The following is a 22575-nucleotide window of genomic DNA, read 5'->3' on the forward strand; positions in this document are numbered from 1 at the left end:
TTTGAATTGTTTGAACGATGTTGGTTTCCATGGCCGATATTGAGATATATGAATGGTGTGCTATTGTTTCAAGCTTTCAAATAGATTTATTTCACATACAAACTTTAGGTCTTGGTTGTTGGTCTGCTTTTTAATTTCTTGAATTAGAATGTATCTACTATAGCAGTTTTGCTATCTGTAGACTTAAAGTTATGATCTTTTAACGGACTACAGGTCGTCCTTGTCGATGAGTGAGTAGTGTGAACTAATACCATTGAATTTTAGCATCGAACACAAACCAATCACTGTGCATTTCCTTTGATTGCATAATTAATAAAACATTAAAACTTTAAAAAAGAAGAGTTGTGATCAAACTTTTGTCATATTTATGAAATTTTGATTTATTTATAATTTTAAGTTCAATTTTTGTATCTCAGATTTATCCATTCGAACTAATACAAAAAGGGTCTCTGATTACTGAAAAAAAAAAATCTCGGTTACCGGAGAATTGGGCCTAGTTTATCAATTGATTAACTTGGCCCAGTAATGGTAATATTACTTCAATTTGTTAAAATATATCATAAAATAAAGGCATAAGACAACATATAATATGAAACAAATCATCTTCAACTCATCTTTACTTTTATATGGTATGGTGTAAATCACATTTCCCCTCTTTAGATTTGGCTTAAAAATAATTTTTCACTTAAAATCAAATTCACTGACTAGTTGTATGGTTAAAATAGTCATTTCATCATTAAGAATAAAGAAAATTAAAAATTAACTTATTTTTAGATCTTGACTTTTAAAACATGGCCTATTAACTTTTTTATAAGTTCAAAAATTTATAATTCAATTTTTACCATTCTTTAAAAATCTTATAAATGACAGTTATCCTTGTATTGGGTGGGGATTTTCCGAAATAGACAGTGATTAAGACAAAAAAAAAAATCGTGAACGGGGACATGACAAGCCATCTCAAAGCTTCTTCAAGCAAAGTCGCCTAACCCAACTCGATTTTCGGTTAGGAATTTTCCAGTGGAGAAAGATTTAATCCGAGGGATGCGGCATTTAGAATTGACAATAGAACTTGGCAATGAGCACACGAATTATATGTTTAAAGGAGCCTCGGTTTTGGAAGATCTTCCAGACTAGGCTGATTGTTGAAGTAAATACAAAGGTCAAAGGGACATCTAATGATTATTTGCCGGTAGTCTTTATAGAAAGTTCTTAAATTCTAAATTTAAAAAATGCTGAAAAAGTAAAACACAACTCCCATGAAATGATTGATTAATAAATATGAATATCCAGTGTTACTGATCTTGACACCAACTTCCATGAACTTTGCAGTAGCTGGCACCTGTCACTGGTCTGTGTCATCTTCCTTCCGTCAATACTGCTATCAGTTGCTTATAGATAATCAACTAAACGGAACCACAAGCATTCTTTTTTAACCAAATGTCTTTCTTCTTTTATCAAATTTCCTCTTAACTTTTTTCTCAAAATATCTCTTCACACTCTCTATATCTCTTTGTTTTTTTCTTTGAATCCAACAAAATTTCATTCCCATTAGCATATTATCCTCTCCTTTAAATCTAGACCCGCCATTACTTTGAGGATACCGTCAAGCATTTATTGTGCTTTGTTCAAAGTTAAGGTCACTCACCACACTTCTGTTTCATTTATATCACTGTTCGGTTTATTATTATTATTACAATTTTTATAGATATTTCTTTTCGGGTTCGTTATTCTTGATATTGATCTGGGCTATGTTTAATTCTCTATCGAAATAGTAAATTTCCTGAAATTTGTCAATATCAAGTTTCAATCATCTGGCTTTGTTAGTTTGACTCTTTTGAAGTTCATTTTGTGAGAGTTTCGTCAAGGCATTGTCAGTTTCTGGTTTTAAATCTGTAAACAATCTGTTCTAATGTCAAATTGGATATTCTCATATTTATTATAATGACTATTATTATTATTATTTATTGTTATTCTACCAAGCTTCTATAGATTCTAACAAATTACACTTTGGCCTGTGAAAATCTGTCATAAGGAAGTCAATATTGACAAATATTTCTCTCTTTTATATTGTTGACTGCTTGACGCTGTTTGATTGGAGGTGGCTAAAACTTACTCACATGAAGTTTTTGGTTTTGACATCAATTTTTGCCTAATAATTCTGTTTTTGATACATACAGAGAGGTGGTGATGCTCTACCATTTAGAAGTGCCTTTAAAGATGTCATCTTTCGCCAAGGCTTTAGTTTGAACATAGAGAGACCTGAAGGACTTGTATGGGATAAGTTAGATGGGGAAGTTAATTATATTAGATCGAGTTTTTTGACAATCTTTTTTAATCTAATTTTCCAGCACAAGATAAGTTAGATAGGGAAGGCAATTATAATTAGATTGAGTTTTTTTTACTATCCTTTTTATCTAATTTTCTACTTGGGAACTGGAATATTAATGTTGTGACATGTGGTTTATGATTTTTTCAAATGTAAAGCAGATTCAATCCTTGTGCATTTCAAAATTTGCTGTCCAAATGTAGAAGAAGACACTTCTGTAATTTCTCTTCTCCAGAAATTAGCTTTCATAATTAACTATATATTAATTGTTTCTTCTAAATTTGGCCAATAATCTCAACTGTTTGAAACTGCTGCTTTGCTCATATGTATAAAATCTGACTTATGCAGGTTTATGTGATTGGTGGCACTTCAAAGTTGGGGAAATGGAAGATTGAGGGTGGACTCAAAGTTAGTTATGCTGGTGAATCAATCTGGGAAACAGATTGTGTAATCCAAAGGGGTGACATTCCCTTTCAATATTCTTTTGGGATTCTGTATCTCTAATAATTTGAAGTTTAGAACTATACGAACTTCTGTTATGCAGATTGGTTGGATATTGTTATGTTTTCTCTCTCTTCTCCTTAACTCGCATTCCACATATAAGTACTGTAAATATGGAAAAATTGGAAGCATTTCTTTGGAAACTGGTCCCCAATGGGAACTGTCTGTTGACTCCTCTAACAATCAGCCAACAAACATCTTCCTCTCAGATGGCATGATGCTGGTGATGTTGAGAAAACCATATCATTGACTGATTGATATGTATCTGCTATTATATTGTTCTCTTAAACTATTTGCTTTTGCTAGGAAATGCCTTGGAGGGGTGCTGGTGTTGCAGTCCCTGTGTTCTCTATTAGGTCAGAAGCTGATCTTGGTGTTGGGGAGTTCCTTGAGCTGAAATTGCTTGTTGATTGGTCAGTGGAGTCTGGGTTCCATTTTGTTCAATTTCTACCAATCAATGATACATCTGTGCATAAGATGTGGTGGGATTCATATCCTTAAAGGTATCACAAGAACTTCTGTTTTAGATTGCATAAATCAACTATGAGCTTCCGTTCACTACATCTCATGCATGTTTACTACTCACTTAACATTGTGAAATGCCTCATGTGGTTGGCATATATGTGCACCCCTAACATCTCTTCTAATATTTGGTTCCCTAATCTAATTTGACAGAAGTAGCCTGTTGCCTCTTTCTGCATCTTGGATACAGCTGCTTCTTTTGACTTTTGTTTCCCTATCACATTTTTTACACCACCTAATATATTCCATTAGTCACTCTTAATTGGTTAGCGCAGAATTCATGAAGATTCAGATTGTTTCCATTTATATGCAAATGTTGATGGCTCTCACTTGTTCTTTGTCATTCCAGCTCACTTTCTGTATCTGCGTTGCATCCATCATACCTGAGAGTACAAGCACTTTCTGAAAACATGCCCAAGGAAGTCAAAGTACTCTTGATAGCTTCAAAAATGTTTTTTTTTTTTTTCCAAATAAGTGATAATATTCCTCCTGTAATTTATGCTGCTAATCTCAATTATTGAAGTTGTAACCTGTCTCTCTTTCTCTTTCTCTTCCTTTTTATTTACCAGCTTTTTTTTCCTTTCTTGCAGAAAGAAATTGAGAAAGCAAAAATGCAACTGGATTTGAAGGTTAGCCCTCTGAAATTTATTTTTTTTAAATCATTATGAAAGACATCATGTCATTCATCTTTTTTATCGTTTCAACGCATGTTATATATTTGGTTAGAAAAACATATAGAAGAGAAAAGGAATCATTTTTGATGTAGTGAGCCATCCTTTTGTAGACTTGCATGATTGGTGGCACAACAGGGTCCAAATAGCTTACTGATGGAGAGTCATCTAGTTCTTTTATTTTATCATATTTTGTGATTATACATGCTTGAGTGATTTGATGTCTACTGATGATTTATTTCTGTGTTCTGTACATCAAGATGGGTATCTTTTCAATGGCATTGTATAAATTTCATGATTGTGCTGGCATAAGATCAGGCTAATTTATTTTTAGGAAGGTTATAAAAAAGGTCTTTTGTGTTATTTTCCACTTATTTGAAGTGTAGGCATCCACTTACCAGCTGAACTTCCCCCCTACAACGCATGCCATGGTAACTCTTGCGGTCTTCCCAATATCATCATGACCATTAATTATGTAGTTATTATATTTAGATCTTTAAACAAAATTTCTAATCATTTTATGTTGCCGGTGTCCCTTTCACTACAAAATGTTAGCACAAGGTACTAACATTATACAGCTAGAGGACTAATCCAAATTCCAAACTTTAATATTTATTCATAGGGTTCCAAAATGTAAATAAATACATGTATAAGGCAGATTCTCTCAAAGATATTGAACTGAAGGCTGCAATTCATTCTTCAAGTTGAGTTTATCATGAAAACCATCTGCAGAAATCCATACAAAAGATACAATCCACTTAATTTCCAATTTCTTTCTTGTAAATAATTTAAAGATACAAAGTGTACAATGGCTAATGGTGATATAATTGTTTTCATCCATCCATATATAGTGGCCTTTTTCTTAACTGATTTGAGTTTGGATGCAAACAGGATGTTGATTATGAGCCTCTGGCTACTAAACTTTCAATTGCCAAGAAAATTTTTGACTGAGAGAAGGATTTAATACTTAAATCCGGTTCGTTTCAGAAATTTCTTTCTGAGAATGAGGTCTTATATTGACTTTATTCTTGATTCAATTAAAAAAGTTTTTTCTTTTTTGGAAATTTAATTGTCTATAATCCCCAGAAAGCCAATATATTAATGTTTCATTTAATTTGTAAAAGGATTGGTTAAAACCCTATGTGGCATTCTGTTTCTTGTGAGACTTTTCTGAAACATCAGACCACAGTCAATGGTGATTTTCTCATTATTCGAAGTTTATTTCATTTTATTTAGTGTTGCATGAAATCATAGTTGTAATGATTGAGTGAATTATAGGTTAGACCTTATCAAGAATACCCTTGATTATACTATAATGAATTTAAATTTTGTACAGCTTGAGAAACTTATCTCAGAAGACAGCTTGCACTATGACATTATCTGCTTCAACTATTATGTCCAGTACCATTTACATTTACAGGTTAGTGCAACTGATCTGTGGCCTATATAGCTTATGTATCATCTGCACTAAGTATTGCGCAAAATTTTGTGGTTCTACTTTGGTAACACATTGCAATTACAGCTATCAGAAGCTGCAGAATATGCAAGAAAGAAAGGAGTTATTTTGAAGGGAGACCTACCTATTGGTGTTGACAGAAACAGTGTGGATACCTGGGTCTATCCAAATTTGTTCCGCATGAACACATCTACTGGAGCCCCACCTGATTATTTTGATTAAAAAAATGGCCAGAATTGGGGATTTCCTACTTATAACTGAGAGGAAATGTCAAAAGACAACTATGGTTGGTGGCGTGGTCGATTATCACAGGTTTTCCTCTCCTATATGTTTCCTGTCTATGTTGAAATGTAGCATCCTTTTGGCTGACTTCAATATCTACCAGTTCTTATTTTTTATTTTTATGGTTTTTGAACTTTCTTGTTCCTTGTCTGCTTGTGTAACAGATGGCAAAGTACTTTACAGCTTACAGGATAGATCGTATATTGGGCTTCTTTAGAATCTGGGAATGTCCAGAGCATGCTAAGACAGGTCTACTTGGAAAATTTCGGCCATCGATTCCTCTAGAGTCAGGTGCAGCTCACACCCTTACAATTCATAAAAATGATGTATTTATAATAAAGAGGGGTTTTTCTTGACCCCAGAGGATTAATCAAATAACATAAGTCCCCCTGAGATTTGAGAATAATGTGATAGGTGAATGGATATTGACTTTATTACCCCTTTGCCATTTACTTTAACAGAAAAAAATTGATGGGAGGGGAATTTCTGTCATTTCTATATCCACGGGGATTTTGCTATTTAATTATACCTAAGGGGATATATTTTAACCCTACATGTTCTGTTGTAGGAAGAACTAGAACGAGAGGGAATATGGGACTTTGATCGCTTGAACCATCCATATATTAAACAGGAGTTCTTGCAGGTTATTGAATTTCCTTGTTGGCTATGATCTAGTTCCTCTAAAGTTCTGCTGGCATTTAACTTGTGATTTTAGTTTCCTTTTAGTGAAATATCTTCCCTTTGTGTTGCTGTATCATGGGTTTTATTTTTCTATTGTTATTTCCTGATTTGCAAGCCATATGGTTTACTGATGAAATGGAGAATATTTAAATTAAATTAGTCAGCTTTTATTTTATCCCATGTTATAGAAGCTGTGTGTCCAAACAGTTGCATTAGTTATAACATTAAAAAAAATGTGAGGGGGGCTTTGATCATTCTTTATTATTATTATTTTTTTTTGTGGGCATTTTTTTCAAAGAATGGTGTATGATGAGGCAATGAAGGTTTTTTTAATATATATCTATTCATATTTAATAAATTTGAGTTTGTGAATAATGGCCCTAGTCATATGAAACTTTATATTTTCCTGCAAACATTTAGTTATTAAATAGGCTGATGAGGCTTCCAAATAAGAATGGTGAAGTATGATGCAAATTAAAATTTAATGTTGACATTGGAAAGCAGAAATTGTCTATGTCGCAATTTGGATCGAGTGCATAATTACTATTATTATTTTTCTGGTTTTTAGATTGCAATAATTTGTCTTCAGCTCTCTTGACCAAATTATGTGTTGAAGGCTTTTCTCATCTTTTCTGCCGTAGGTGTTTAGTTGATGTTCTCCCAGTAAGTTATTTCTTTAATTCTCCACCCTTCTTTTCAAGGAAAGACGGTTTTATTTAAGGAATGTCTTTCCTAATGGTGAAGCTTTGGTTTTTGCCATCTATAAATAGCCTCTTTCGGTGATTGTGTGCTTTAATGATGCAAGGTCTCCAACTTCTGCTTCCATCATATACCATTGCTCGTGAGTGTGTTCTAGTCTCTGCATATCTCTTGTTTGCTCAGCCATTAGCTATGGTTTCCTCTGGAATCACTTTGAGAAATAGAGTTTTGATGAAGTTAATTCAGCCTGAGTGACTTGTTTTAGATTGTGGATCTAAAGTGTACAAGTTTCTCCCTTGCTCTCTCCCTCTTTAATAATGGAAAAAATTGATATTTGTTTTATATCAGAGAGAAAGAGCTCTGGAGCAATTCTAAAGTTTATTTGCATCTGCATAAACTGTCTGCACGTCACTGTTGTTTTGCAATTTTCAGCTATATATTTGAGAACCCAAACTGAAATCTGTTTAGCTTTCCTTATTCCATATCCTAGTTCAGTGAGGAGCGCAACACAGACAGAAAAATTGCGGCCAAGTTGAAGTCATGTGCAGATAAATCTGTATTCTTGGAGAGTGAAGATAAGATATGTCATGGTCTCTTTGATCTTCTAAAGGTAGCATGAATGATCAGAGTGGTTTATAATTTTGGATTTCAAACTAATTATCTTCTAATTGTTCAATATAAGTTTCTTTTTATTTCCAGAAATCTATTTATATGCGTCTGATAATGTTGCATGTACTTGCACTAGAATTTCACATACTTTATTTCTCTTGCAGAATGTAGTTCTTGTTAGAGATCCGGAGGATGCAAGGAATTTCTATCCTTGCTTCAATCTCGAAGATACTTCCAGTTTTAAGGATTTGGATGATCACAGGTACTTTTTGTCATGCCAGTTTTTTAATAATCAGCCTATGTGTTCATGTGATCTTGAAGCAGTCTGAGATTAATAATGATATGCATTAAAAATGCTTCTTGAATTTCATGATGTTAAATCATGTCAGTGTTCACTCCACAGTAATAAGATGCTTTCCCTTTGACATTTTTCTCATGAATCTCCTGATCTCCTGCTGATGGAACTGCTTATTTGTTGTCCGTGTGATGCAGCAAAGGTGTTGTGAAAAGATTGTACTATGACTACTATTTCCATTGGCAAGAAAATCTATGGAGACAAAATTCCTTGAAGATGCTGCCTGCCCTCCTGAACTCATCAGATATGATGGCCTGTGGGGAAGATCTGGGCCTCATTCCCTCCTGTGTTCATCCTGTAAAAGCTTTCAACCTTCACATGTCTCTCCATCCTCTTCCCCAGCTTACCTGCCCCTGTTTTCCTCTTATTTTATATTTAAAGAATATTTTCTGCAGATACATAATTTGACAGGATGGTTTTATTCAGGTTATGCAAGAATTGGGGTTAATAGGTTTACGCATTCAACGTATGCCCAGTGAACCTGGACTGGAGTTTGGTAGTCCTTCTCAATATAACTACATGACAGTAAGATAATAAACCGTGTTGCTTTTACTATAAACTATCCTTATCGCTGAGATGCATACAGATGTCTATTGGGAATTAAGTTATTCCATTGTGCACTCTAATATATCACCATAATTTCATGTGGAATTTCAACTTGACAGCACATTTTATCATCAACACCTAATTGGAGAAATATGACATAGAGGATTGATCAAATAACAGATAAAACGGTGTTTGATATTGAATGCGGTGAACTAAGATGTTGTAGTTGTAAACTTCTTAAAAGGGTTCAAACGTAAACCTATTGTTGTAAATGCTCTACTACAGGATCTTGTATATTGAAAAGTGGAAACATGGATTGGAAAATAGCATATCTAGTAGCTCTTCTATTTTGGAATTTATTTTTACTATAAAGCGTTATAATCAGGGGATTTTGATAGTATGTTTTAGTCATATGGGCGAAAGAACCTCAACTTATCTTTTGGAGATCAATGTAACTCAGGTGTGCACTCCATCTTGCCATGATTGCTCCAACACCTAGTAAATGTGTTCCAGAAGTCACACATTTCATCATTAGACAGCATGTTGAATCTCCATCAATGTGGGCAATTTTCCCCCTTCAGGTACTTTTATGAAACTTTCTAGCTTAGTGTCCAAACAGAGGCCCTTTGGGAACTAATATGACAAAGTTAGTTTGCTCTTTAGCTGTTCGGTAGGAACTTGATGTCAAGGGATTATGCTTGACTACCCTTTTGAATTGCACACAAACAATGTGCCTTTGTTTGATAATCAGGATTTGTTAGCATTGAGAGAAGAGTACACATCACGCCCAGCAGCAGAGGAGACGATTAATGACCCAACAAATCCAAAACACTATAGGAAATTCCGTAAGTTCATATATATATATATATGTGTGTGTGTGTGTGTGTGTGTGTGTATGTATGTATGTATGTATGTTTGTATGTTTGTTTATTTAGGAATTCAAGTTTATGATCAAGTACACCTTTTGGTTTGCACAGTTTGAAGCCAAGCCGGTATCCCCTTTTGAAGATTTTGAATTTAATCTGGTGCCTTTGTACTCAGGCATACATGTCACACTGGAGTCATTGCTGAAGGATAAAGAACTGAAAACGATCATTAAAGATCTTGTGCATGGTAGCGGAAGATCCTACCCTCAAGTGAATCAAACAACAACCGCCATTACTTTTGTTAAGCAACAGAGTGCCAAAGTTCAGGAGAAGAACCCAACAGTACAGCCTCTAAATGAAGTTCCCCAGAAGGAGACTGTAGCTGTCTCATAAGTTTGGTAATGTTGTCTAGATGACTTATAAATGTGTTAAATTTTTTTTTTTTTAAATTATTAATATTATGGAAGATGTATTGGGGTGGCTGTGTTACTGTTGGTGAATGGTTGTGCTTTAGTCAATACAAGTGATGGATGACTCTCAGTGTTGATGGAGATGGTACACTTAGGTTTGTCAATTGAATTGGATAAGCCGAGGTCTGATTATTTGGTCCACAAAAAGTATTTCGGATTGAGCGAGATCTGTGTCTCGGGATGGCTGAACAATTGATTAGTTCAATAAGGATTTTAAGCTCAAACTTGAACAAAAGTTGTGTGAGCGCGAGGCCTAAATGGTCTGAGAATTTTTAAAAACTATGTATACACTACTAAAGATCAGTTGAATTTAAATTTACATTTGGAATCAAACTTTCTGATGATCAAGAATTCATAGACTGGAAGTCCAAAATGCTCTCATACGCCAATTTACAACATGGGATTCAGGGCACACAGTGGTACCCCCTGTTTGTGAGCAAATGAATCTGCCTTTAATGGAGAAACTCAAGTAGAATACCATGTTGGAAGATCAGCAAAATGACATACCTTGAACCATAATGAGAATTTTTCAGTCCCTGTCCCTGTATTTCATTGTTTCTTTCTCAAAACCAACCGTTGGAAATTGTTTTGCATCTGATTGCAGAGTTTCTACACAGGCCTTCAACTATGTTCCTTTATTGTAGCACAATATGTTTGCAATGATTAGAAAGAATACTTCTTTATACCTAAGATATGATGGTACAGTAAGGAGTAAGAACCTATTCTATCAGCCTTCATCTTCAGGGCCAACTTCACAGCCGCATCAAGAACTCAACTACCTTGGCATTCGATGTTATGAATGTTTCTTTTTTCTCTCATTTCATAATCACTCAATTATATATTTATATAAAGTTGTCTATAAAGTTACAAGTGTTTGGCCAAAAATCAGAGGGCAAAAAATGACTGGAGGACGGCTTATGCATTTGGATACCACCAGGCACTATCGCAGAAAACTCCACTGGAACAATGTCTATATGAACCGCAATAGGTAGTGTTTCCAAGACCTTTTCAACTCTTGATCCATCAATGCCCTGTAAACCAAAATTCTAACAAAATACCATTCCCTTTCAGATTCTATAAATTTTTTGAAGCACATTGAACGAGATCTAACCCAACAAGTAACGGGATTGAGAATTTTTCTTCCCCATACATGTTTAACACAAATTTTCAACAGTTTCGGTTCAAATTCTGTTAACAGGATCTTGAATTTGGTTTTGACTATTTGTATAATAATAAAACTAGATGTACTTAATAAAGCATATAAATGATGTATTATTATGTGATTGAGTGATTTTATATTAAAAATAAAGTAACATTTAATCACATGATGACATATTAACAAATGGAGAGACAATTTTAGAGCTAGTTTAATAGACGAATTAACAAGTCTAACTACACGTAATGTGTCTGGGTGAAGAATAAAATGTATTTAAATGTAATATATATATATATATATATATATATATTTCTTTTTAATGGGAAACTCACTAGAGTTGGATGGCTACTTTCGAGATCGAAAGAATCATACTAAACAAGATAAACTTTAAATTTAATAATTGATTTCATAATTATTGAATTAAATAAATCAAAGAGTTTATTATTCAACATTCATACTCTAAAACTATATAGTAATTGTAATGGTATATTCAACTAATGGAACAGAATTGCTTCAAAGGATACTTAGAATTCTTCCAGAAAGTGGTAGCCGTTGAAGAACCTTCCCCCGTAGAGTGCGGATCTCAGCCGCTGAACGGTTAGAAAAGTAAGGCCGATAACCACATAGGTGGCGGCTTCTAATTGGACAAAGTTAATAATGGAAAAGTTAGTTAACGAAAGTGGCGGGTAAGAGAGAGAAGCAGCCACAAGTCTCAACTGAATTTAAAAAAAGAGAATTATGGGAATGGAAAGAATGTGAAGTGGGCTTGGTTTTGTCTCTGCGCTTGTGTTCTTCGTCTCCCTTCTTCCCCTTCCCCTTCCCTGAATGCCTTGCCAGTGTTCAGGGTCTGCTTAATCTTAATTTTCTTTCACTTTTTTTCTTCATTTTCGCCCGTTTTGTTTCTGTTAACCGCTTGATTGCTTTTGTCTTCTTCTTGCAGAAATTTTGGCGATTTGTGAGTGGAAGAGCGAGGGAATGATATGTTAGTGACATATCATCTGCATACCCAATTATATATTCAAAAGGCTGTTCACATAGTTTCTATTTGATATATTTCTTGTGTTTGCAGGTCACCAGATGCAAATTCAAGAGAACGAACTCAGCACTTTGACAACAGAAAAGCCAATATTCAGTAAGAATTCCTTCTTCAGTCAACACACTATGGTTTAATTAATGAAATTGTTGCTGTGAAAGAACGATGAATTATGTCTGATTGATTGAAGGATTGTTTGAAGTTTAGAAGTGTGATGGGTCATCTCCCAGGGAAGACTAATTATCAGGGAAACTAACAGTGGGAAGAGGTGCCCTTGGCATGAAAAGCTTCCATTGTCAACTGCACGAGACCAATGGCGCTAGCCATCGATCCACATCATGGATTCAAGCCATTTAACCGATCCCAGAAATGCAGACTCCAATCCTTCACTCAGTTTGACTACTACAACATTCTTGAACTTAACCAAATTAGTCTTGCTCACTCCTTTAAACATGCTTTTGGGGTTGCTAATCTTCACAGAAGCTTCTCCACTCCTTGCCTTTCTTTAGCCAATAACGTGGAGGACGAATTCGACAACAATCAACAGGTTGAAATCGTTGGCGGCAGGAGAGCTCCTCGAGTGCGTGCCCTTGTTGTTGAGGTTGCTATAGCTCTGGCCTCTGGTGTTGAACCAATTCTGGTTTCAAGTGGCCTTGGTGGTGCATACTTTTTGCCAGGTAGAAACTGTGACATTATTGCTGTGGCAAAACCAATTGATGAAGAGCCTTTAGCCTTGAATAATCCTAAAGGGTTTGGGGGTCTAATGCCGGGTCAGCCGGGTGTTAAACGTTCTGTTCGCGTAGGCGAAACAGGCATCCGAGAACTTGCTGCTTATCTTCTAGACCGTGATGGGTTTGTTGGTGTTCCTCCCACAGCTTTAGTTAAGATTTCTCCTGTTGGGTTTAATGTTAATGATACACCACATATTTCAAACACACCTTTTAAGATTGCTTCACTTCAACGCTTTGTAGATCATGAATTCGATGCAGGCGAGTTGGGCTCTTCTAGTTTCTCAACAGCTTCAATTCATCACATCGGTATTTTCGATGTGAGAGTTTTGAACCTTGATAGGCATGCTGGAAATATGCTTGTTAAGAAACATGATGGGCATGGAAATTATGGTGGTGAGGAAGCAGAGCTTGTGCCTATAGACCATGGATTATGCCTGCCTGAGTGGCTTGATGATCCATATTTTGAATGGCTGCATTGGCCTCAAGCTTCAGTACCCTTTTCGGAGCATGAACTCGGCTATATTAGCAATCTGGATCCATTCAAAGATGCAGAGATGTTAAGAACCGAGCTTCCTTCTGTAAGGGAGTCATCGATCCGGGTCCTTATTCTTTGTACCATTTTCCTGAAGCGAGCTGCTGCTGCTGGCCTTTGTCTAGCCGAAATAGGTGAGATGATGACTAGGGAGCTCTGTGGTGAAGAAAATTTGAGTGTGTTAGAGACTGTTTGTGCAAAAGCTAAGGAACAAGTAATGAATAGATTAGATGATAAAGACAACAATGAAGAGGAAGAGGGAAAAGAGGAGGATAATGATGAAATCAAAGGAACTAAACAAGAGTTTGAGTTGTTTCAATTTGACATTGAAAATGAGGGCATTTCCAATGATGGTATGAATCTTCCTCAGCTCTTACAGAACCCACCTGACATGTCAAATCCAACCAATGCCTCGAAGTTCTTGTCCGTAAGATCAATGTCACGGCTGCAAGACACCGCATTGTCTCCCTTATACGAGGAAAATGTCCCAGCTTACAATGACAATGACAACGATAATGACGATGACGAAAGTGATACAAAAGCAGGAGGATTTGTAAAGAGCATAAGTTTTGGAGAAATGAGTGAAGGTGAATGGGAAGTGTTTTTGGAAGCATTTGAGGACAGTTTGCCTCAGGTATTTGAGGAATCAAAGTGCAAGAGATTGAATCATAGGGTGGGAACTTGGTACAAGTTCTGAGGAATATTATGCCAAGGAGGGAAAACCAATAACTTTATGAGAATGGGAACATTTAGCTTTTGTATTTTTATCAAGTTAACTGTAAATTTTTGCCCAAATGACCCAGAGTGGGACACCATATGGGAAATGAGATTGGCAAATCGCCAACCTTTCCTTTTCTATTGTTTTTCTTTCATTTGTTTTATCATTATTGTACATTAAGATAGAAGAAGAATTCCCCACTATCCCTTTGAAAATCCTTTTGTAATGGCTTCATTCGGAATTCAAATTATTCTTTTCTATTTCCTTACTTTTCGGTTTCAATTTCATTTCTTTGTTCCCTCTTTCTCTATTACGTACCTCTTCATTGCCATTCCTATATAAAAAGAATATAATAATATGTATTTGAAAAGGAAAGTATTTGGGAAGCATCTTTACAAACAAAGTGCTCTTTACCAATCTTTCCTTTCTTCTTTTTTAAGTAAAGAGAACTTTATTTGTGCTTTCATAGAATTTGCCTTTATATTTCATTGGCTTATTAAGCACCAACGAGAGCTTTACGTCAAAGTCTCACACAAGGAAATGGTATCTACTGGTAACATAGGCTGAGATTAATAGCAAGGAATTATGTACTAGAATAAAACTATGAACATGGGCTTTTAAAATACACAATTAAATACAATAATGAGATCCGATGATTTTAAAATAAAAATAAAATAACAACTAATCATATAATGATATATCATTTATATATCTAATTATATACTGAAAAATACCATTGATATACGCATTATTCAAAACTATGAATAAAAGAAAAAAAAGAAGCCTAAAATAGGTACATGTTTAATTGTGCATATGCCCAAACTATGATTCTCTTCTAAAGAAAATGACCAAAGTCTTTAGGCCAAAGAATTTATTCCTACCTAAAGTTTACTTTTTTCTAAAGTTTTTATTCTTCATCTTTCAAAAATCAATCCATAAACTGTTAAAATTATTAGTTTTAAGGATAATATCATCATTTTACAAGTAATATTAAAAATAATCTAAAATTTTATCTTATTATTTTCTAGGGTGTATCTTTAATTCTCCAGCGTCGTCTTCAACGACCTCTCTCTCTCAACGCTTTCTCTCCATTTGATGATTTCTCTCTCCCCATCTCTCTCTCCGACTGTCATCCAAGCTAGATCCATCTTTGTGCTATAGGGAAGATGAAAGATTTCGTCTTTCATGTTGCACAAAGACGGAGTCATCTTGGACGACAACCAGAGAGATGGGAAAAAAGAGACCACTGAAAGGAGAGAAAATGTCCAGAGGAAGAGACTGTTGGTGAATTAAAGATAAACTTTAAGGGTGAAAATGTTATTTTTTAAAAATTAACCTAAGGGACATTATTAGGTTTTAGAGTTTAAAAGGGAGAAAAAGAATAAAATTTTAAAACTAACTGATTTGATTAAATTTAACAACTCATGAGTAGATATTTGAATTTTTGAAAGATAAATGGTAAAAAGTAAGATAAGAATAAACTTTGGGTGGGACTTGTGATTTGGCCAAGTCTTTAAATCGAAAATCTCCAGATACCATCAAAGTCTGTAAAGTCAAGGAAATAAGAAAAAAATGAACACATGAAGCAAAACGCATGGTGTATAAAAAAAAAGGAAAACCTGACTCTTTCCATCTCGTTGATATTTAGGGTTTAGGACCACCCATATCAACATCATCTTTTAAGCAGGAAGAGAAAAGAAGACAGTCTCAATGTTCAGTCTTTCTCTACCCATATATAAACCCACCTTCATTATTCTTTTCTAGAAATCTCTTGGTGTTGATATTACATACAAACTAGAGTCCTGTTCCATATTAGTAGCGTACCTTGTCCTTAATATTACAAACTATAAGAAGAAATTTAGTTTTAATGGTAGTTCCCTCATCCTCGATGTCATTGATAACATTAAACCTCCAATGCTTGTACCATGAATTTTAGAGCCACATCTCATGGATCACTTATAAACTATACACATATAAACTATTCCGAGACATCTCTTCGTCTCCATCAACAAAGGAACGTTTAAGCCATCTCTTCTAATACAATCCGTTTGTTCAGTCGAAAGGTTTAATATGCTTCCAAAATTAGCAATTTGCATATGTCACACTCATTTACAACACCAAACCACAAAAACCAACAAACAATGATCAAAGCTAAAACCGTAAAAACACAAAGAAAAAGAAATGAAACAACGATCAAAAGAATCAATCATCTGAATCGATATTATAGTTGTGTGTCTCCAAAAGCATGCAGCTTACACTATCATAGCAACAACATTCTAATTCTCAAAGAAATGAGTAAAAATCAGAGCAAACATCAATATGAACTCAACCACGGCATATCCTCCCTATCTCAAACGAAACGAAAGAATCAATGCAAGCATACTGAACCTGAAGCGGCGCCAGCCACGGATTATCCCACCAACTCATTGTCACACTTGCCGGTTTCTGGATGTCCTTCCCCATAATGGCCAACGCCAATCGCTTTAGCCCAGCCCTTCTGAGCCTTTGATCTCCTGTGCACTCAACAGCCCAATCCCTCAAATCAAACACATTCACTACGTGCAACTGGTAATTTTCGTACAACTTCTCCACGTCGTTGTGGATTCCCACTCCCACAAACGAGTAGTTACCATTGGTGAGAAAGTTAACGAGGCTCTGCGGGATGCCCGGTGCTTGCATGAGCTGAAAAATGAGGCACCTGTGGCCCACGCAGAGCTGGAGTATGGCAATAGGGTTGTCCTCGTTAGGCCAGAAGTTAGGGCGCCACTCGGTGTCTAAGCCGACGATGAGACGGCGGAGCCTGCGTTGATGGATGCGCTGTATGTCGGAGATCCAAAAGTCAACCATGGCGGGAGTGTGTGTCACGAGAGTGAGGATTGTGTCGTTGTAAAATATCACGTCGAAGTATCTGTGTGTGTTGCAGCGAATCCGGTGGTCGTGAATTTCAATCGTCATCACTGCGTCTTTAGGGATCTAAAATTAGAAATGAAGAAGATGAGATGGTGAAACGAAAGAAATGAAGATAGTGAGGTGTTCTTGGTGATTATTGCATAAAAGAAGATGCCCTCGAGTGCACGTTTCCTGTGGCGACTAAGCTTATTTTTCCCGCTTTTTTTTCAGTTATTTTCCCGCTGGATTGTCTGGGCTTTTATCGGCCCAAATGTTTTGTCAGGGAGTGGAATTTCAATTAAATTTTAAAAGTTTTTTAAAAGTTTATTCATTTTGAAATAAGTAAAACACAATGCATAATATGTATCATATAATATAACATAAATAAAAATAATATATATGTTAAATTTTATCAAAAATTATATAATAAAATAAATAAATTATGCTATATAATTTATATCATATAATAGATATTATCAATAGAGAAGTGATAACGTCATTATAGTATATTTTTGTTTTAAAGAATGTTTATGATATTTTTCAAGATAATTAGATGATAGTTAAATTTTTTATTATTTTAAAAAAAAGCATCCAAGGACACGAAAGTGATATACAATACCAAAAAGTAAGGTTTCAATATATTTAATTATATATATTAATATTAAGGGTGCATGTAAAAGAATTCAAACTGTAAAATTAGATCAAGTCGTTTGAAATTTACAGTTTTGGTTGATTTAGTCGAGTTTGAAAATTATCCAATTTAGACCAAAAGATTTATTCCCATCCAAAGTTTAATATAAATCTAAACTCACACTTGTTAATTTTCGAAAGCTCAAATATTAGTTTGTCTAATGATAAATTTTGTTGTTATTATTAAAAATAAAATTATCATTTAAAAATTATATTTAAACTTATATTTTATAATTGCCATTTAAATTTTAAAATTTTTATTTCTGTCCTTTTTAGTTTAAAAAACTGAGTTTTTCTTCTGGAGTCTAAAGTAACAAACCTCATATGAGAAATTGCCTTCTGCCTTTCGCCCTTTGCTAAATGGGGAAACCATCGACATAATTATGGATTGATGACACTAAACATTGGATTCCTAGCCTCAAGTTGACGATAACACCATTTAGTCACACCACTTTCAATACAATCCTTTGACGGAGAGGCGACTAGGGTTTGGTTTTCTTTTGAAATTCAGAGAAGGTGTATAATAAGTAATTATGCTATTTAGAAAAGGGTATTTCTATTTTTCATCCACTTTACAGTTAAAAGGGAATCTATTTCACTGATTTACACAACAAAACTTTGAAGGGTAGGAAAGTATCATTTCAGAAAACCTCAGGTGAGAAATATTCCTTCGCCCTGTAATTATGGATTGATGACTCCAAACATCGGACTCCTTGCCTTGAGTTGACAGTAACGCCGATTACTCATACCACTTCCGATACAATCCGTTCACTCAAAAGGTATAATATACTTACAAAATTAGCAATTTGAACATACCACATTCTTTTACAATGCCAAACCACAAAAAACCAACAAACAATGATCAAAGGTGAAACCGTAAGAACACAAAGGAAAAAGAAAAGAAACAAGGATCAAAAGAGCCAAACATCTGAATCCATATTATAGTTGATTGTCTGCAAAATCATGCAGCTTACTTTAGGATAGTAACAACATTCTAATTCTCAAAGAAATGAGTAAAAATCAGAGTAAATATAAATAGGAACTCAACCACTACATATCCTCCCAATCTCAAACGAAATGAAAGAATCAATACAAGCATACTGAACCTGAGCCAGCGACAGACACTGTTTATCCCACGGACTCATCGTCACTCTTCTCGGTTTCTGAATATCTTTCCCCAAAATGGCCGATGCCAATTTCTTCAACCCCGCGTTTCTGAGCTCTTGATTTCCCGTGCTCTGAACAGCCAAATCCCTCAAATCATACACATTCTCCACGCGCAACTGGTAATCGTCGTACAATTTCTCCACATCCTTCTTGATTCCCACTCCCACAAACGAGTAGTTATTATTCGCGAGAAAGTTCACGAGGCTCTGCGGGATGCTTGGTGCATGGAAGAGCTGAAAAATGAGGCACCTGTGGCCCACGCAGAGCTGGAGAACGGCGATGGGGTTGTCCTGGTCACGCCTGTAGTTAGGGCGCCACTCGACGTCGAAGCCGACGATGAGACGGTGGAGCCTGCGGCGATGGATGCGTTGTATTTCGGAAATCCAAGAGTCGACTATGGCGGAAGTGTTGGTCACGAGAGTGAGGATTTGGTGGTCGTCAAACTTCACGTCGTAGGAGTTGTGTGTAGGGTCAGGGAGCTGGTGGTCGACTATGCTGATCGTCATGGCTGGCTGAGTCTTTAGGGCTTTGAAATTTGAACTGAAGACGAGACGATGAAAAGAAAGATCGCTTGGTCTGTTGAGTTATAATTTCATCGAAGACACGTGTCAGGGTTTGATTGGTGAGAGATCACCTGTGGAATAAGCTATCTTTCACGTTCCCCTTCCAGTGCAAGTTAGCTGTAGTGACCGGGCATTTTTCTTCCCGCTATTTCTTCTTGTTTTCACGCTGGATTGTGTGGGCTTATGTCGGCCCAAAATTTTTGTTATGGGGGGGAATTTAAATTGAATTTTCCAAAATATTTTAAAGAGTTGTATTCTTTAGCATATAGAATGTTCCTATGCACGAAATGATAGAAGTAAAAAATACAGATATTTTATATATATATATATATATATGTTTTTAAATGTATAAAAAATGTTATAATATACAGTAAATATATTATATTATATGACATAATATATATTATTGATATAGACTAATATATATTTTTAGATTAATATATCATAGTTATAGTGTATTTGAAAAATTTTGGAATATTTTAAGGCCAAACGACTATTTCCCACTCAAGGTATGCTGTAATGACAAATTTCCACTCTTTAACTATGGAAATACCAAATACCCACCGATAACCGGTTAAATTTAATAAAACCCTAACGATGGTAAATTTAATCTCATTTTCCCTCCTAAAAGTTTAAAAACTAACATTTTTTTTTTTAAGCTAAGTTTGAAAAGATCACATTCCCCTCTAGGGTTTATTTCCAAACCCTTTCATTTTCTCCGGTGCCATCGCCGACCGTCTTCCCCTCTCGACGGTTTCTCTTCCACCGATGGCCCCCATCAACTCCACCCAACCCATCCGACGCAGAGATACGTCGTCTGGGAAGAGAAATCATCTTCCCAGAAGACGAAGACGAGATCAATCAATCTTGTCTTTGTTGTCTGGGAAGATGATCGTCTTCCCAGACGACGACGACGACTGGGAAGATGAAGAACTTTGTCTTTCCCGTCGAAGTTCTTCATCTTCCACGACTTCTCCGACGTCGATCGAGCGTTCAAATGGGAGGAAAGAGATAGCTGGAAGGAGAGGATGCTTCGGGAGAGAGAGGTCATCGACAATGGAGTTGGAGATATCGTCGAAGATTTCAAAACGAAACCCTAGGGTGAAACTGCGATTTTTTAAAACTTACGCTGAAGAAAAATTTTAGTTTTTAAAGTTTATGGGGGCAAAAGTAGATTCTATTTTAGTTTGTTTTTAATATTATAGAGAAAATGACGATTTTACCTTTACCACAATTAGGGTTTTGTTAAATTTAACCAGTCATGGGTGGATGTTTGGTGTTTTCATAGTTAATAGGTGAAAACTTGTCATTACAGCATACCTTGGGTGGGAAATAGTCGTTTGGCCATATTTTAATTACATTCCCACCAAAGGCTACACCTTTTATATGACAGAAGCCTTTTATATTTCACATTGTTTGATTTCAGTCAGATTTTGAGTCATTTTCATTAAATGATTGATACACTTTTTATATCATGGATGTAATTTTAGAATACAATATGAAAGGTTTTTATCAATGTGAGTATTTAGATGTAGATATATACTTAAAATATATTTCTAAGTATTTAGGTTTTTTAATGCGAAAACCACTTAAAATTTGATTGAAATGATCGAAAAATATTGGAAAAATTTGTGTGATTTGTCACACAGATTTGTGCATCAACCAATAAAATTATCTGATGACAAGGAGCTATAATTGCAAAGATTTGTGTATTTTTTTAATGCACAAATTAATCATATTTTTAAAAAATAAAATTATGTGTATTTGTAATTAGTATCCCTAGATGAAGGCACATGATTTTATTATAAATACAGATAGTTATAAATACCTATAAAGTAGTGTTATTTGATTGTAAGGAGCCGTTTGGTTCCAGTCAATAAATATTATTTTAGTAATTTATTTTTTGTTACTTATATCAAGTTGTTTGATTTGTCAATTATAAAATATTATAGTAATTTTTTTATATCTAATAGTGATATAATATATAATATAGTTGATAATCTGATTACTATAAAATAATCTTAATTTTATTATAATTATATTATTATTTATTAATATTTTAAAACAAAAATAATTTTATTTTTAATTAATATAACAAATAATATAAAAAAATATTTTAAAATAATTATACTTAAAGATATTTAAATAAAATAATTTATGAATATTTTTATTATCTTTTAACTAATCATAATAATTATTTATATATATTTATTTTTATCAAATTTTATTAAATATAATAATTATTTAAATGCTCTGCCTTTAATTTTTGAAACAAAGGTCGCTTGAATATAGGGGTTATTGGTAATTTCATAATCAGCATATAAACCGCAGCGGCGGTGCCAGGCCAAAAACAAAGTCACTTTGCTACCATCATCTCCAAAATGGCTGAAAACACCTCAGATCAAAATCAAACCCCAAAATCATTATCAAACCCTCCACCAAAATCCAACAAGAAGGGCAACGAAGAAGACGACTCTGATTCTGATTCTGATTCCAGTTCCGATAAACCTCCGAGCTCTAAAAGAAGAAGAAAAAGCTGCGCCTCGACAAATCTGCAGAAACTCCCACGCTTATCATCCTCCGCAAATCCCAATTTCTCGTTCACTTTTGACACCAAGCTCTCGACCTCGGTTCCCGAGTTCACCCCCAAGTTTGGATCTTTCAGTAACTTTGCAGAATCGGCATCTTCAACCGCACACAAAGATGGGAAAAAACAGGGAGCTCAACAAATTGAACAAGAAGAAAGTATTGTTAGCGTTGTAACAGTTAGTGCATCGTCTGTAGTGAAAGATTGAGTGAGAAATGTAATTGTTTGATTTGGCGTTGGAAACTGTTATCACGATTGATGAAATAAGAATGGAAGGACTGTTCTGTACATTTTTCTTTATTTTTGAGAAGACAGGTGGGTGGCTGGGTGGGCCATTGGCTATTTGGCTTACGCGGTTGCACGTGCGGCCTGGATTTTAGTGTTTAACTTTGTTTAAAATGATGTTAAATGATAATTCAAATAATGTTATGATTGGGAGACTCCTTATGGCATCCAGAATTTTATCGTGATCGATTTAGTCTTGAAAAAATGATTCTGATACTGACTTTTATAAATTTACTTTGT

The 22575-nt window shown here is 34.9% G+C and overlaps 3 protein-coding genes and 1 pseudogene across 3 annotated transcripts; 2 read left to right on the forward strand and 2 right to left on the reverse strand.

Annotated features, from left to right (window-relative positions):
• The first annotated feature begins 1305 nt into the window (after positions 1–1305).
• Positions 1306–10219, forward strand: LOC123226321 (annotated as a pseudogene).
• A 2005-nt stretch (positions 10220–12224) lies between these two features.
• Positions 12225–14412, forward strand: LOC123226399 (phosphatidylinositol 4-kinase gamma 8-like). The gene has a single exon (XM_044650912.1). The coding sequence runs from the start codon at positions 12487–12489 to the stop codon at positions 14131–14133; it is 1647 nt and encodes a 548-aa protein (XP_044506847.1). The 5' UTR covers positions 12225–12486; the 3' UTR covers positions 14134–14412.
• Positions 14413–16397: 1985 nt separating this feature from the next.
• LOC123224735 (Werner Syndrome-like exonuclease) lies at positions 16398–17141 on the reverse strand. Its single transcript, XM_044648435.1, has one exon. The coding sequence runs from the start codon at positions 17107–17109 to the stop codon at positions 16480–16482; it is 630 nt and encodes a 209-aa protein (XP_044504370.1). The 5' UTR covers positions 17110–17141; the 3' UTR covers positions 16398–16479.
• A 1509-nt stretch (positions 17142–18650) lies between these two features.
• LOC123225272 (Werner Syndrome-like exonuclease) lies at positions 18651–19474 on the reverse strand. The gene has a single exon (XM_044649196.1). The coding sequence runs from the start codon at positions 19404–19406 to the stop codon at positions 18777–18779; it is 630 nt and encodes a 209-aa protein (XP_044505131.1). The 5' UTR covers positions 19407–19474; the 3' UTR covers positions 18651–18776.
• Positions 19475–22575: the final 3101 nt, after the last annotated feature.

This window comes from Mangifera indica, chromosome 9, assembly GCF_011075055.1.
Source record: "Mangifera indica cultivar Alphonso chromosome 9, CATAS_Mindica_2.1, whole genome shotgun sequence".
In the NCBI taxonomy this organism is placed as follows: Eukaryota; Viridiplantae; Streptophyta; class Magnoliopsida; order Sapindales; family Anacardiaceae; genus Mangifera; species Mangifera indica.